The sequence below is a fragment of the Lates calcarifer genome, linkage group LG24 (genome assembly GCF_001640805.2).
Source record: "Lates calcarifer isolate ASB-BC8 linkage group LG24, TLL_Latcal_v3, whole genome shotgun sequence".
Taxonomy (NCBI): domain Eukaryota; kingdom Metazoa; phylum Chordata; class Actinopteri; family Centropomidae; genus Lates; species Lates calcarifer.
The window spans coordinates 3,651,392-3,667,671 of record NC_066856.1 but is presented as its reverse complement, the minus strand read 5'-3'; the positions used below and the strand labels follow the sequence as shown (position 1 = coordinate 3,667,671).

At 43.4% G+C, this 16,280-nt stretch overlaps 1 protein-coding gene across 1 annotated transcript in view; it reads left to right on the top strand.

Annotated features, from left to right (window-relative positions):
- Nucleotides 1-15,751, top strand: part of znf438 (zinc finger protein 438) — a 43,008-nt gene extending 27,257 nt beyond the window's left edge. Inside the window, 3 exon segments of the mRNA XM_018673641.2 lie at nucleotides 10,758-12,551; nucleotides 12,739-12,898; nucleotides 12,900-15,751. Coding sequence (XP_018529157.1) covers nucleotides 10,786-12,551; nucleotides 12,739-12,898; nucleotides 12,900-13,328 — 2,355 coding nt within the window. The 5' untranslated portion in view covers nucleotides 10,758-10,785 and the 3' untranslated portion in view covers nucleotides 13,329-15,751.
- The last annotated feature ends 529 nt before the right edge of the window (nucleotides 15,752-16,280 follow it).

Here is a 16,280-nt window from a genome sequence, read left to right as displayed (position 1 = left end):
ATTACCAATCTGGCTGTAATCTGGGATCATAAGATGCCTTTTAATCATGAAACAACTCGGAGTAACACTAAAGGCTGTGTTTACACGATCTGTTAACATTGTCTCTTGGTGAGTTAGTTGCTGCAAGTCATTTCACCATTTGTCCTTGGGCTTCCTCTCCTCTTATACCTGGTCCAGTTCCTCTCTTCACCCTCACTCAAAGACCCCATTAGAGTGAACAGCGCTCACGTCTGTTTAATTTAACAGCAGCATCAGTGATCATTATAGTCCAAGACTGGCTTTGATCCTGCCAGACAGCATTTCCTATGGCTTTAATAAGCCAACAGAGACATCTTAGCAGATGCTCAATTTATGGACTGGAGACAAGATGGGGACAGAATGACATGAAATCTTTAGGAATGAGAAGTGTTTTTTCAGGAGAAGAAACTTTTTTTAGAGGCTTTATTTAGTGAGAAAAAAGGCGATTGAGCATTAATGCTGTTGCTCAGTAAAGCCATGTTTTACATTCACAGTTTAACACATAGTCACCCTGGGAGCTGTTTATTCAAGAGCAGCACTGTTGGCTACTGAGCCTCTCCACTGGAGCAACTTGAGGTACTGAGGATATGCAGTAATAATAAGGGGGGGAATAGTATGAGCGATGTCATTCAGACATAGAAAAGTACGAGTCAGGTTCATATCTCTGAATGCTAAGTTCTAGGTGTTTTACAGAAGGAGGCAGCAGTGTTGCACATTATGGTTGGTTAAGCAGAACTGTCATTCATTCTCTAGTGGTTAGATGTCCTGGATGCCATGTTTGACCACTGGCCAGCTTGTGCCAGCCCAGGGAGTGCCCTGGATTCTTGTGTGTTATGTTTGAGGTGAGCCTGTAAGAAAATCAGCAACAATGTCAGTGCCACTTCCTCCTTTGTCTGTTGATGATGTCTGGCCTGTCGCCTTTTGCACATCTAAAACATCCCACTTTGAGAAATACAGGGAAGAATCTTGTACCAAAGTCTTGAAAGGTTCTTACAGAGTCAGGTTATGAGAGGTGCTGTGTAAAAGACCTGCAAGTTTCAGGTTCTCATATTTGCAACTTAAGTCTGACAAGGGGTCCAAGTCTCAGATCTGAGTCTGTTGCAATATCACATATAGTGTAAGTAATGCAGATATTTATTTTTTTATTTTAAGTTAAAAGATAACGTTATTTAGGAGTTTTATTAGATTTCATGTTATAATGAAAGTATATTTTTGCTTTGACGGAAAATCCACAACAGTGTAGACTTACAAGAAGTTACAATTTAAGTGCAAACATACTTGTTTGTGTTCATCTCTTCTGTGTAACATTACCTTCTCACCTGCATACCTAGCAGCTTATTCCCCCGCAGAAAGGCCATCTTATGTTAAATAAGAACAAGCTGCCTTGCATTGACCTGCTTTTAGAAGCCCAGGCTCACCTCAACAGGAGAACTGTTGGGTTCATCTGCATATTCTTTTGATCTTACACTGGGTCTCTTGGAGCAGCCGTCATTAAGGAAGTTTGCATGACGTTTCTTCTTCTCTCATCGTGGCTGAAACTCCACCACGTGCCCCTTTCTCTGCTAGTGCCCTTCACTTCATCGCATCCCCCTTTCAAAATCCTCTACCTTACTACCTACCCATCGCTTCAAAGCCACCCTAAGTTGGGTTGAAAGCCAAAACCACTCGTCTGTCCTTCACCGCTAAGCTGATGTGTTTGTGTCTGTGCTGGGCTGCCCTTGGGGTGGGTTACCTCCACCCCCACCCCCTCCATATCATCTCTTCTCCTCCCCACCTTGCTGTTTATCTGTCTCTGGGCTCGTCACGTCCCTGAACCTGCTCTAATTAGCATCCTACACAACACTGTTTATTTACTCAGGTACCGACAGAAGGGGAGGGAGGTGAGAATGAAAGAGATAGTCAGAAATAGGGAGAAAGAGACAGAGAACGCTGGGAAGAGGAAGAGAGAGTGCAGGAGGGCTGGGAACAGGAAGAGAGGGAGAAATGATTCAGAGAATCAAAGAGCTATGAGACTCTCTCTCATAACGGATGCAGGGGGTAATGATAGTTAGAAAGACATGATGCAGAAAGTCGAGAAAGTGAGAGACAGAGAACTTTCCCGCCTCTCCACGCCTCCTCTCTGCCTTTTCCAGCGTTTCATCTGAGATGCAGAGTGCCTAAAATTAGCAAGCTGGCAGCTTCCTTCCTTCCTTCCTTCCAGGGCCCCCATTAAAGTTCTCCCAGTGCGTTGAGTGATCATTAAGGTGGGACTGGGAACACAGGTGCTTTCTTAGTGTCCCAGTCGAGGTTGCAGTGGCATCACTTTTCCTCCACAGGGCCAACATCAACAGAAATTCTCTGCAGTCCTCATCTGTGGAAGTGTTTGTGTACCAGTGAATTACAGCAGGCACTGCATGTCTGTCAGTAGGGATGGAGGACCATTTTAATAAATGAAGGACAGAGGGAGAGGATGGGAGAATGGAGCTAGATAGAAATGGACAGGTCCTGATAACCTTTGCAGGCAGTGTAGGTTTGAACATCTTTCATCAGAGATTACCTAATTAAATAAAGGTTATACAGTACATATCAGTTGTAGCAATCATTTGTGCAGTATTCATCCTGATTTGGGGTCATGGTCTTGTGTCACATTTCCTACTTTCTGTGTCCTACATCCCTCCTGTGTGGGTGAGAGTTAAAATCTCAGTATGTTGTCCAGCCATATCTGAAGGCAAAGGTTCATCCTTGTTTCTGAACAGCCTAGAATCTTAGAAAAGGAAAAGAGACAAGAAATGTGGAAGTGGGACTAGCAGTGCAGACTTTTGGGTAGTCTTTCCTAAAAGGCATCCATATGTTACACTTGGTTGTTCACACAAAAAGTGACAAGTATACCGGTGTGAACAACAGAGAGTTGAGACAGAATGTTAAATCATATCTACTGTCAAGCCTCTGCACCTCCTCATGATTGTCAGATCATCATCATTTGGAAAGTCACAAAAATTGTCAGATGCCTCCCCCTCGTTCCCAATGGAAAGGGGATTCAGATCCACTTTGTAATGCATGCCTTTTGTGCAAGTGTTGTTTAAAAAGTTTTGGTCGTCCCTGTGGCATAGGGGTTAAGACACCAACCATAAACTGTCAGGTCTCTAATGTGAAACTGGCCAGGGACTTTTGTTGCACCCCCCACCCCCCATAAAAAAAAGAATATTAAGTAAAAGAGTAATAAATAAAAAATCTGGTCCCTGTGAATAATCCACAGATGATTTCAAAGAGTGATAATGTTGAACTTTTGAAAAATTTTTCATTGGGGTGGAAGCAGAAATCTCATTGCAGATACAGTTATGTGGAAAAGTTTGGCCACCGCTGTGAGAATTACATTTTTTGTTGATTTTTAAAGTGAAGTAAACACAAGTCCTGCCGCAAACAGACATTAAAAATTAGCTATCTTCAAATGTTAATGCAGCGTTTTTTTTTATTTCATGAACTTAAAAAATCGGGAGGAATTGCACAAAAGTTGTGGCACCCTGCTAAGTGACTTCCTTTTGCTGACTGTTTACTGTGGGGTTGGGAGTACTCTGCTTCGGGTTGTGTGGCAGCCAAAAGCACAGGAAACATTACATAGATAGAGGGAAGAATAGATTCCACTAAATATCAGACAATTCTGGACGCAAAAAACTGAAACTGAAGTGGGTAGCTTCTAACAGGGCAATACTGACAGTACCTACTGTTCCAGCCTACATCCTCAGTCTTTATTTTTGAGTTCAACTTTTATCTGCTTCCACATTTCCATAAGTCTGGCATCCAAAGTTGTACGTCAACCAGTATCCTTGTTTTTGTGTCTGTTATCTGCATTTGTAGTATCATGCCAACATTTTGTCGTTTCCTGCTTTGTTCCTGTTGGTCACGCAGCAAAATGACAGCAACAGCAACTTCCTGACTTCAGTAACCACACATTTATGAAACCAAATATCTGCCAGTACTTCTTCATATTCAGCAGAATGGCATTTTAAATTGTCCATCCTGATAGAATGTCACACTGAGTGATGGCCTGCTGCTGTTCATAACTAAATATCTGCCAAAAACAAGAATTTGGTCATAACTAATGGTCCAAACTTGCTCAAATTCCAGTCTTTAAATTCTTTAGCAACACTGGGAATTTCATTCACTGCATCTGTGTCTACTTACACCTTCCCTAACACACTCCCCGTCACCTCCCTGCACTGACTTCTGACAGCCCTCATCCCTCTCCTCTTTTCTTCTTTTTCTCCTCCAACTCCGCTCCATTTTTCTACCACTCTTTAGTGCTGTTTGACCTATTCAGAAGGGTCCAAATGTCACGGCAGAGGGAAAGGTCAGGTAAAGGTTTAGTGTTGAGCAAAGTCTGGATGGCTAACACAGCGCTGGCTGCCTGAGGGGGGAGCACGTTAACACTTGAGATTTTGAACACACACCTCTGCACACACACGTACTCAGACACACTGCTGTCACCTCCGCTTTGTGTCGACGCCACTCAGCTCTGAGCCGACAGCCGTGTCATCTGTGTGCATGTGACTGTGTGTACGTGTCTTCCTGTGTGCACGCTCTTATGCTCATTTGTTTCATCTGCGAGCATGGATGATTGAAGGCATTACAACTTCCTAGGGGATGACACATGGCCTTGTTGGACATGAGGTCAGAGGTCATTGTTTGTCAGGGGTTTACAGCATCCTGCCTTCAAAGGGCATTGCCTCGTTTTTTTTACTGAGGGTCCAGATTCTCTGCAGTGAAATCCTTAAGCCATCAAGTGAATATTTTCTGCCTTACTTGGAATATTTATACCTAGAAAACAGCTTAAATACAAATGAAAGTGATTATAGCATTCATTTCATTATTTCTAAGATGAAAGTCAATGAAAGCAAAACATCCAGAGTCTCAGTTTAGCGCGTTCTACAATAGGAATGGCAGGTTAGCAGTGGGATTTCTGCATCGATTAATCTACATCCACATGCAGGGCAGAGCAGCGGGATCCTAATTGGAATGGATTTCTCCCTTGCATTGATTTGCTCAGGTGACAGTAGATGACATACGGTTGTGTGTGTGTCTGTGCGCATGCCATGAATACTATATGGCGCTGTAATGTTCTCCCTTGCGTCACCTTTCTCTGTTTGTTGTTCGGTGAAAAGGTAGAAGGAGCAGCTGCACGCTACCAAATCGCCAGTTATCCTGTGTGTGCGTGTGTGCGTGTGTGTGTGTGCGTGCATGCATGCCTCTATTCCTTGGCCCTCTCATTCAGCAGAGCTCTGGGACAAAGCTAGAACCTCTGCAAACACTGATTTCATTTTCCCCATGATCGCCTTCGCTCCAGACCCTAGCTCCTCAGCACACACACACACACACACACACACACACACACACAAACACACACACGTACACCTTAGGCTGGAGAGCAAAGATGAGCAGTTAGCATGCATGCAGGAAGAAGCAATCGAGCACAGATAACTCTTTAAGTTCACTCAGGAGGAAAGAAAATGGTATGATCTCATTTCCACTGGACTGCAAGACCCATGAAATGCACCTTTTGTTTTAATTGAGAAAATTTGTATTTTTATTATAACTACCTCTCTCACAATTACTAATGCCACACTGCTGTGTATGTGTGTTTGTGTGTGTGTGTGTGAGAGAGAGAGCGAGAGGGAGGAGGTTGGTGAAAGATGGCCGCTGGACATGGCTTCTCACAGCCGGCTGGCCCCGACCCCCTGTGATCTGCCCTCTTATCTAGCCCAGATCCTGGCCTTTCATCTGGGCTAAAACCTGGGGGAGCTTGGCCTCTGCTGGGTTTTTAGCCCTCCCTCCCACATACACACACACACACACACTTCATTCCAGACCCCCTCCATCTCCAGGCTCTATCTTTGAGTCCCAGATGAGTGTTGCTCTCACCTACGAGGGAGATAACAAACCTCACACTACTCTGCTCCCCGCTCTGCTTTCCTCAAAACACTTCAGATATGATTTTTTAAAAGTCACCACAAGAGAAAGAAAAACTGCCTCCCTTTTTCTATTGTCTACTGTCAACAAACATTGTCCAGAGGCTGACATTTCACATGAGAATGTTTTTAATAGTCTGACTTAAAAAAACAAAAAACAGTCTAGGTTGTCTTGTATTTGGGTCCTGTCCACAGTCTCAATATACTGGGAGCAAAATGCTGGAGTCTGCAGTTCAAACAGTAGTTGGCCAAAAGCGAGACAAAGCAGAATCAGAGAATGCATCAGGGATGCTACCAAAACACACCACGCTCCATGCTTTGACATTTCACAGAGCAATGCGTTCACCCTTCACAAAACTGCATTACTGGCTAACAATAGGCAGGTTGTTTTGGCTGGTCGGCCCATCGGTCTTGGCTGGACCACCTCTTCATGTGACCCAGGTTCTGGTTTGAGGGTGTGAGCCGAAGTTTTTTTTATGTGTGTAGCTTTGTGTAGTTGACTTCATACCATTTCATTCCATTCCAGGTGGATGCCTGGCCCATCCCCTACTTTGCCCTCCTGCTCAACCCTGACCTGTTTCCAGCATAAACAGCAGATCCTCACCTCTCACCCCACTGGCTTTACCTGATAATCTGTCTCTGTGGATCACCCCCACCTTTTTTTCTTTTCTTTCTCCCTCAGCCTCTCACGTTCTCTCCAGAAACCAGGTTTTTGCATCACCCCAGCCCTGACCTCTGACCCCAGTCAGATTAGAGTGGTCGGCGTTTCAAATCCAGCGGCAGATTGAGTAGCATCTGTGACCTCCCCGTGCATTTCTCCCCTAGCTTGATGTGTTATTCCCCCTCTGACACAAGACGAGGCCAGTCAGATCTCAGTAACATCTAAAGTTAGATATAGGTTTGCAGTTGAAGGTATTTTCACTCGATGAAGCAGAACCTAGGCTCATACAAGTGTCCTCTGAGCCATGTAGGCCAATGTGTGTAGGTGAATTACAGTGAACACTTTGGAAAGTATTCTGACCCATTCCCTTTTTGCACAATTTATCGTCTTTTTGCCCATCTGGCTACACACAGTAACCTTTAATTACAAAGGTAAAACATTTTTGGTAATAAAAAATCTAAGTTTTTAGAATCTTTGCTATGGTACTCTAAATTAAACTGAATTGAGGTGTACCCTGTTTGCTTTGAATATCTTTAAAATACCAACTCTCTACAACTTGATTAGAGGCAAATTCAGTTTATTTGGATAAGACTTAGTTGGAAACACACTATTGTAATATAATTCACAGTGCTTATCAGACCAAAAAACAAGACATGAAGTCCAACGAACTCTCTGTGAACCTCTGCAGTAAAATTGTGTTGAGGGTATAAAACTATTTCTAAAGCTTTCAATATTCCTTCTGTGTTTGGAACCACCAGGACTCTTTAAAGTCCAGAGTAAAGAGAATGGTCATGTAGCCAAACTCAGTAATCCTGCAAGAAGGTCCTTGGTCTGTGAGATGACCAAGAAAATTTCAAAAAATTGTTTCTCTCAACAAAAGGTCCAACTATTTGCTACCACCAAACATTTAACCATATCTTGTGGCCTTCAGGAAACATCAAGTGGACCTGGTGTTGACTGGTGTTTTCATGGTCTGTCATTTGTGAGATTTTGACAAATACAGAGCATAGCATAGACCTCCTTTTATGTCCTCAGCTAAAGGAATTCTTTATTTCTCAACCAACTTCAGCTTTCTTTGAGTTGAAGTTGAGGAAAACCTTCAGTAACATCAAACTGAACATCCCCATTTTGAAAATGTATTTAAAATGCAGTTGGATGAAATTAAAACAGAGCAATAACATCGCCTTGATATAATTATAGGTTTTGTTTTGTGTCTGCCATTGATCACAGTATCTCTGCTGTTCTCCCAGCTGTGTCTAGATAATCATGACTAGATACCGTAAAGGTTTATAGCTCTGGCTTTCTTTCCTGTCAGTTTCTTTCCTAGCTTGAAAAACGTAAGAATCACCACATGATAATCGAGAATGTTGATGACAGGGCGAGCTGACATCACTGCTACATCAATAAGTGAACAAACCCTTCCCTACACCTTTGTCTTCTCTTGTCTTCTGCCTCTTTGCCCGCTCCCATGTGGCTGAACTGAAGAGGGAGAGTGTTGTTAACATGCTGATTATGCAGATGGGGGCATACACTGAGAGGAGCATCCCAAAATACAAAGCAGAATATAAAAAGAGAGGACATACACAGAGGAAAGAGAGGATGGAAGGAGAACAGAGCAGAAAAGGGAAGCCTAGAGAGCTTTTTCAAATATTAATATTGTGTGGCCTACACCAGTAAAGGAGACTTTGTCATTGCCCCATTCTCTATCTATATCAACACTCACCTGTTGTATCAGCATACTTCATGTAGTGGAGCACAGAGAGTGTTAAACCAGTAGCTTCAGTGCCTCTGGAGATCAGTGCTGGGCTGTATTATGAAAATGCCAGATGTTATGGGATCAGTTACAGATACATTTGGTCTCAGCAGCTTCTTCTTATCATTGTTCAACTCTTTCCCATACCAATTTGAAAATCTAGACTGACTGTGAAAACACAATTTTGCTGAACATGAACAGAATGTTATTGCCATGGTTCTGAAAAGGTTTGCTTTCCTCATGTTAAGGCACTGTATGCTGTTCTATACTGTTCTGCAGATGTACAGTTTAGAGAATCAGTGTCCTCCGCCAGTATTTTAAATATATTTTATTTAGTATTTGTACACCCTCCTGTCACATGTTTGTCATGGTGGCATCTGTGTCTGTCCTTATACATCTCTGTTTACGCATTTTTAAACACAGCAACTCAAGACCAGCACGTGACAGAAACAGTCAGTGCACATGGTCAGATGAGATGTTGGATCACCTTGCTGAACAAATTTGCATATTAATGAGAAAAACTGTTGGAACAGGCTTGGTGTTTGATAAGTGCTTCTTGCTTTATTGAAGTATTCAGTGTGGTGTCATTGTCTAATATCAAATGCACTGAGTTACTTTAAATGTTAGATGTCTCCAAGTAGTATAGTTCAAACAGGATGCCCCCCTACCCTGACCATGCTGCGCCAGTGCTATTCCCACTTTTCCATGTGGAATGAGACAAACGGATATAGTAAAGCTGAAACTTGTTTTTGTGTGGAGTGACTTGGTGTCAGGTGACGTCTGCTGAATCATCTGTGACAAAAGGATTACAGGCCTACTACTGGCTGCTTCTCCAGCTGTTGATACACACCTTTTTTTCTCCTTAATGTCAAACTATTAACTTTCACATGGTAGAATTAATCGCCAAGCGTTGCCTCTACCCAATTCTCCCACTTTCTGTAGCCACATAAAATGGCCAGAGTAAAACACATCCCACAGTTTTATTCCACTCTGTTTTCAGCCAAAGTCACAGTCAAACTGGAATCAACTATCCACACAGAGGAGGAATATCTCCAGTTTTATGGAGTCGTTATGCGGTAGGGGTACTGTATAAATAATCTCTCCGCACAGAAACACTTCCAGCTGTTAAACAATATGCCCTTTGCAGTTCTTCTTTTCTTTTCCCTCTTTTTGAATGTATAAAGCCTCTTGCCCAGACTGCTTTGAAAATGAATCGGGTTTTTTTTGTATTGAGAAATTATGTTTTTGAATATTTGCCTTTTGTGACACCTCCAGATTGTTGCACTTTATGCTGATTAGCATTAGAGTGGAGTTGGAACTCTGCCTGTATCAAACACTGCTTTTGAAAGTCAGGTCATAATGTGAAATTCAAAGCTCAGAATCTGTTTACAATTAGACCCTTTGAAACATTCCACTGTAATCTCTCCCTCCTTTTGATATAAAGATACAGTATTGATATAACTAAAGGAAATTTAGCCTTTGTTTTTAAAGCCATACCTGTGGCTTTTGATTGATGGATGGAAACTGTTCGGTAGATTGAGATAATAAAGACTTGTTTAAAACCTCACTCTGAGGTTATAGTTTCCCCCTAGAGTTCAGCAGTATTTGTATCAACACAGGCAGAATGGCGAGACACATTGTGGAAAAGCCTTATCCCCACTGGGTAACCATGAAACATTATTTGTGAACAGGGGATGATAAAGTAAATCCAGGGCTTTTTTGAGGGGCATCCTCACTTGCCTTCAGCGAGGTTGCAGCACTGGTCAGTGGAGGGGGAGATGAGAGGGGACTCCACTCTTCATCTGGTAAAGATCCTGCCGTTGGGCAGCTTTCACGCTCCACTGGCTGATCCTTCCAGGAAGTGAGGGGAGGTACAAGGAGCCCCCCACAGAGCCCCAGCATGTACCATGGCTGCATGCTGAGCCCAAATCAAAGGGGGCAGTCTGTCCTTAGCCTGGGGGAGAGAGAGTCTGCTGTGTGTGACCAGAGACATGGGTAATGGGACAGCTTGTCACACTTGTGCAGATGCTTGTATTTTTGACAGCATGGTTGCTTCTCTCCTGCTTCTGTTGCACAGTAATGACACCATCAAAACACAGAGGCCTTTTGCAGTGAGGTCACAGTTATTGTAACGACCTTGGCAGCTTTCAGACAAGACCAGGAAGTCATGTAGCCATCTCTGTTATTCCTATTAAGTATGTTAGATGAAACAGATTTGAGATGGCATTTGCAATCATACACAGTGTTGCAATGTTGGCAGTTACTGTTGATGTGGAAATTTGAAGTCTGGGGGTTTGGGGTAGAAGGGCAATTTAAGGCTAGAAGGGCTAACTAGCCTCAATGCAATAACTAACATCAGTTTTCTTTGTTGTGTGTGTTTCAGTTGGTAGCTAGTGAGTCCAGCCATTCAGATGAAGAGCCTACAATTCCGGAGCATTGCCCCTAAGGCCCCAGCTGTGGTGCCCTCCCCCTCCCCTGCGGTCCTGTCCTGCCAGCCTCCCTCTGCCCTCCCTGAGGCTACCACCGCCTCCAGCCCCAAGTCCATCATTGTGCCCACCCAAAACTATGCACTGATGCAAATAGCAGGTCAGGATGGCACATTCTCCCTGGTGGCGCTGCCCCCTTCTGTCTCCTCTCAGACACCACAGCAACAACAGCAGCAAACCCAGTCTATCCAAAAGAACCTCAAACTGCCCATTCCCAGATACCAGCCAGTGAGGAGCAAGGGGACCACAGATAAGGTCAAATCACCACCACCAGCTGCCAGGATGAAAACAGCCTCCAAGGCCTCTGTGACACCCCAGACCAAGTCAGTGGTGGCTGGGGCATCAACAGCTGTGAAGAAAAAACAACAGGACAAGCATACAAAGGAAACCCTAGTGCCCAAAGAGGAACCTTCAGAGCAGGTAATTCTGATTGACCCAGGCTCCTCTGACATCTCTGTCACTGCTCTGCTCCCAGACAATGCTGTCCTGTATCCCAGCTCTCAATTGGAGCGAGCCCCAGATGGCTCTGAGCGACCTGCTACAGCTGGCCTTATTCAGAACCTTCAGTACCCCCCTTCTGCTGTCAAAAGCTCCCCAGGCAAATCTCCAGAGGAAAGCAAGAAGACCACAATGAGGCTGTGCCAGTCTAAGCCCAATGCAGCCCAGCCCCAGAGCAGTATCACTGTCCTGTCCCCAGCTATCTTCAGTAAAGCAGTCCAGATTATCCCGTCCCCACCCAAAGGTAAACTGCCCATTCTGCCCTATTCTAAAATGAAGAGCAGCCTCATTCCAGCTGCCAAGCTCGGCACTTTGTCCCCAGAGAAGGCGGCTTTCTCCAGCCAGACAGGACACACCAGCCCCATAGATACAATTTCCAAGACCCTTGAACCAGCTGAAGCCTTGAGTCACAACCAGGTATCAAACTCTGCTCTACAGGCCCAGGCCAAGACCACACTCATGCCTGTGCTTGGGACCCTTCAGAAACCACCTGGTAAGAAGCGAGGGAGGAAGAGAAAGACAATGGAAGACATCTTGGCATTTGAGGCCAGAAAGAAGAGGTCCTTGTCCTTCTTCCGCAGAAGGGTCCCTGAAAAACCGCCAGCAGTTGTTCCAGGCTCCAAGCAGAAGGAAGTTGATATTTCAAAGAAGTACCGGAGTATTCGACCCAAGCCCATGTTGGTTATGGAAACAGTTCCACAGCTGGTTAGTTTGCCTGCCATTACCTCAGATGGCCAGGAACAGGAGCTTGTACTTGGCCATCAGCTCCCCACCACCACCACAACCAAGGCCCTTGACTGTCCTCCTCAACCAGCCCCAGTAACCCTCCAGCTAAGAGGTGCCTCCCATCCCAGAGTGTTCATAGGTAGCCGTCCACTCCACCGTTGTCCCACGTGCAGCCGCTGTTTCCAGTTCAAGCACCATCTCCAGAGCCACATGAACAGTCACACAAACAGTCGGCCCTATGTTTGCCCAGTATGCCGCAAAGCCTATGCACACTCCGGCAGCCTGAGCACACACATGAAGCTTCATCACTCTGAGGTACGCCCACGTCGGTCTCTGAGCTGTGAGTTCTGCGAGAAGGCCTTTGGATATGTGGGGGTGTATTTTAGTCATCTGAGAGAAGTCCATAAGGTGGTGCTGACCGTGGAGCCATCCATCAGCCATCATGAGGATGACGTGTCAGTCGAGGGGTAAGAGTATCATCAGTTGCATAATAATGATTCCTAATCCTCTTAATCATGACATTTACTTTGTAGCATGTATTATGCACAGACTCCAACATAGATTAAATGGTTAAATAACCTGATGGATTACCTGAGGCAACATCAAGTGATAAAGTGATGATAAATAAGCATTATTCATTCTTTTTCTCACCAGGGCCAACTCTCCAGAGCCATCAGATGAGCAGGACCGTGAAGACCCAGTGGAGCTGCAGATCAAATGTGGTCGTTGTCAGGCCATCACTCCCACCTTTGCTGACATGAAGATGCACTTGCTTTATGTGCATAGGGAGGAGGTCCAGATTCGACTTCACGACAGGCCAACCCCCGCGGGGTGGCCGTGAGGCTGAGAATGAACTAGTAAAGCATGCTGCACACTACTGGCGGCAACTCAATGAGAAACGCAACCTGGTCAAATGTGGCAGCTGTGATGAGGAGTTCTTCTCCTTCTCCAAGCTTAAGAGGCACATCATGTCCCACCACCGTGGAAGAGAGGGAGAGGACAGTGGGACCATCTCATCACCAGATAGCAGTGGAGGACTTGGTGTCCTTGCAGCAGGTGCAGCCTTTAACTGTGTGCTGTGCAGCAAGGTGTTGGACACTAAAGAGGCAGTTATGGAGCACTGGAGGAGTTGCCACCACTGTGAGCAACCTAGCCTGCTTTGGGATGCTTTGAGCTCCTATTCTGGCCAGGAAGAGTGTGAAGCGGACGGTGATCTGGACACTCCTGCTCCAAGCCCACACTAACCTAGCCTAGCCCTTGGATGGGCATGGAGCCTTTCACTGTGGCTCCTCCTCCTCATACACACTCAGTCCTAACAATCTGCAGCACAGGGATTGGAGAGTCTCTCTTATGTCTTTTAGCACTAGTTTCATTTTTCACCAGCTGAGGCATTTGATTTGGTCAAAAAGAAAAAGAAGGAAATACATCAAGCCAGTGGTGAAAAAAGATTTTTGTGTTACATTTCATAAGGGATATTCTCTTTAAGTCAGAGAATCCAATTTTATAAACAATATTATTTTTCATGTTATTTTGATTGCACTGTTCTGTTTTTTGTTTGGAGGTATGTATTTAATATCCTGTTGGAAATTAGATGATTATTTTTTTTCTACTGCTTATTTAAATGTTATTAAAAGGGTAATTTATAACCTATCTGACACAGTAAAACTGTTTAACAGTCATTTCACCCAAACACTAACCTCTTGTGGTATCTAGCCATGCATATAATTTGGTTTTATATGCTCAGTTTTTGAGATATCTGTGCTGAGCTTTCTGCCTCTTACCTAATGACAATTTACATCACAAAAGTTAAACAGTATTGATTATGGCATGTTATATAGCAATTGTAAAGATATGATAAGAAGCAAGCAAAGTTACTTGGCCAGATCAAACTAGTTTGGCTGGATGCAGATCATGGTTAGGTCTCAACCCCAAAACCATTTTTTTTTTTTTTGATGACAAATGTTTCAGTTTATTCATTTATTTATTCAGTTAAGTGTTATTTTAAAATGCAGTGACTTCCACAACCACAATTGCATTGACCTCCACTGTGTTGGAATGCAGGCAGAAATCTCAAGGACAACATCTTTCATCAGCTGAAACTACTAAACTAATCTGCAAGGCTGAATACCACTATGGGAAAGTGTGAAAAAAAAGTTCTTGTTTATACCTTTTAATTTGGGTGGATTGATCCTTTAAAATACTGAGAAATGTAAATCTCATGACAAGGGCACACTGTCTACTGTCATACTGGCTGACAATTTATCTATTGGCCTTGGATTATTGCAGGTTAAAAGAAATCAGTATCTGTACAATCCTTTTATGTAATATTGCTCCTGTAAGGGAAAATCTATATTTCAGTTATGACTTGAACTTGAACAGTCTGATACGGGGCAGTATTAGGGTCCAGTGTCAGCTTGGACCCATGAAGAAACATTTTCCTAACCAGCACCCAAGTGACATCCTTGTGGCCTTCTAAAAATAAAAAAAGTAGTTCATGCGTAACGTGGCTTATCATCAGTATGGTCCTCTGTAGGCCAAGTTCTATCTCCTTGACTTGTTGATTAATGCCTATATGTGTATTCTATGATATGCCAAGGGTCTATTCACACTAGTGATTGTAGAAGTGAGTTTTGCATTTAAGCTGTTTAACCACTGACGGAATACTGTTTGTTGATTTAGTAAATATGCGAAGGAAACCATCGAATTGCCTACCTGTCGTTGCCAGCTCATGTACGCACCTGTGGAATTGTGTGCACCTAGACTCTAAGATTAGAGTTAATATAAACCGTTGTCAAGTCCAGAAAAATATGCTATTTTATACTCTAGATTAATACAGATCTTTTAGTATATTTATCCTTGTGGTTGGTCCTTAAAGAACCAGCACTGAGACATCTGTTATTTTTGCTTCTTCTAATTTGGAGGATGCTTAATGTCTTGTTTCTTGGTCAGGAGGTCATTACTACATGGCAAGTAGCTGTTAACATTTGTCTGTGTTTATCTTTCATATAAAGAAAAAAAATATCACAGGGTCAAGTGAATGTACCTGAATGTTTTAAAAACCCTACCAAAAGTATATGCTATATAGACTTATTCTATAGATAGAATATATAGATATATTGAGAAAAAAACATATATATTTACATAGAGTAACTAGTGAATCAGCTGCTTTGTTCTGTCACAGTGGAGGAGGGAAACAAGAGATGAATATATCTTTGCCAAAACTGGCAACAAAAGCCATGCAGAGCTGTCCTTATGTGTCTGACACAAAGCGTAGGACTGTGAATGAAGGGCAAAGCACTGATGTGTACATGTCGCACTGAGTGGGTAAACTACAGTATACTGTACTACTGTTCATTGAATGCCATGTTTGAGTGTTCATCAGTGAACTGTCCTTTGTTTTCATGCCCTCAACACAAACCAGGAAGTGACAGAATTAAGGGTCAGACTCTTCTTTCCTCAGTTAGATGAGAAACATACATTTACTGTCAGCACAAGTCAGAAAGTGAAATATCCCACATTAGGTGATATAATGTGTTTGGCTCACTTAATATGTTGGCTGTGTCCAAAAAACAAAACAAAAAAAAAAAGGACTGAAAGTGTTTGTGCTCGTGACTGTGTACCTGAAGAACCTGATGTTTATGAGAATAAAGATATGCTTTGTTGAGAACTTTGTGGCTGTTTTACTCAGATACTCAGGGTCCAAGCGGGGCAGATCAGCTCAGAGCTTCAAAACTATGCTATGCGAAAGCATTTTCTATTAATGACAGAAGAGATATGTCAGTCATGTCCCAACTAGAGGCCTTTTTCAGAATGGGCAGGTTTGGTGTGGTGAACTTTTATCTTAATGCTCTCCACCACAGAGACTCTTTTCACTGCATATCAGCACTTTGGTCTAATGCTTCCCATACGAGATAAAGACACTAAAAAATTCTTTTCTCACTTGTTTTGAACATTGCATTCACTTCATCAACCTGGCCTGCTACCCTGAACAATGAGTGTGCTAACTGAAGCTACTAGCAGCTGAAAGGTGACAGGTGAGCTGCACATGTGTCATTCAGACATTTTGTTCCCAGTCTGGATCCAGACCAGAGTCTGCCCACTGACTATCTGGGCCACAGAAAGTGAAGAACCACAACACTTCTCTGGACATAAGACACAAGCATAAATGTCAGAAACAGGGCTGCAACCAACAATTA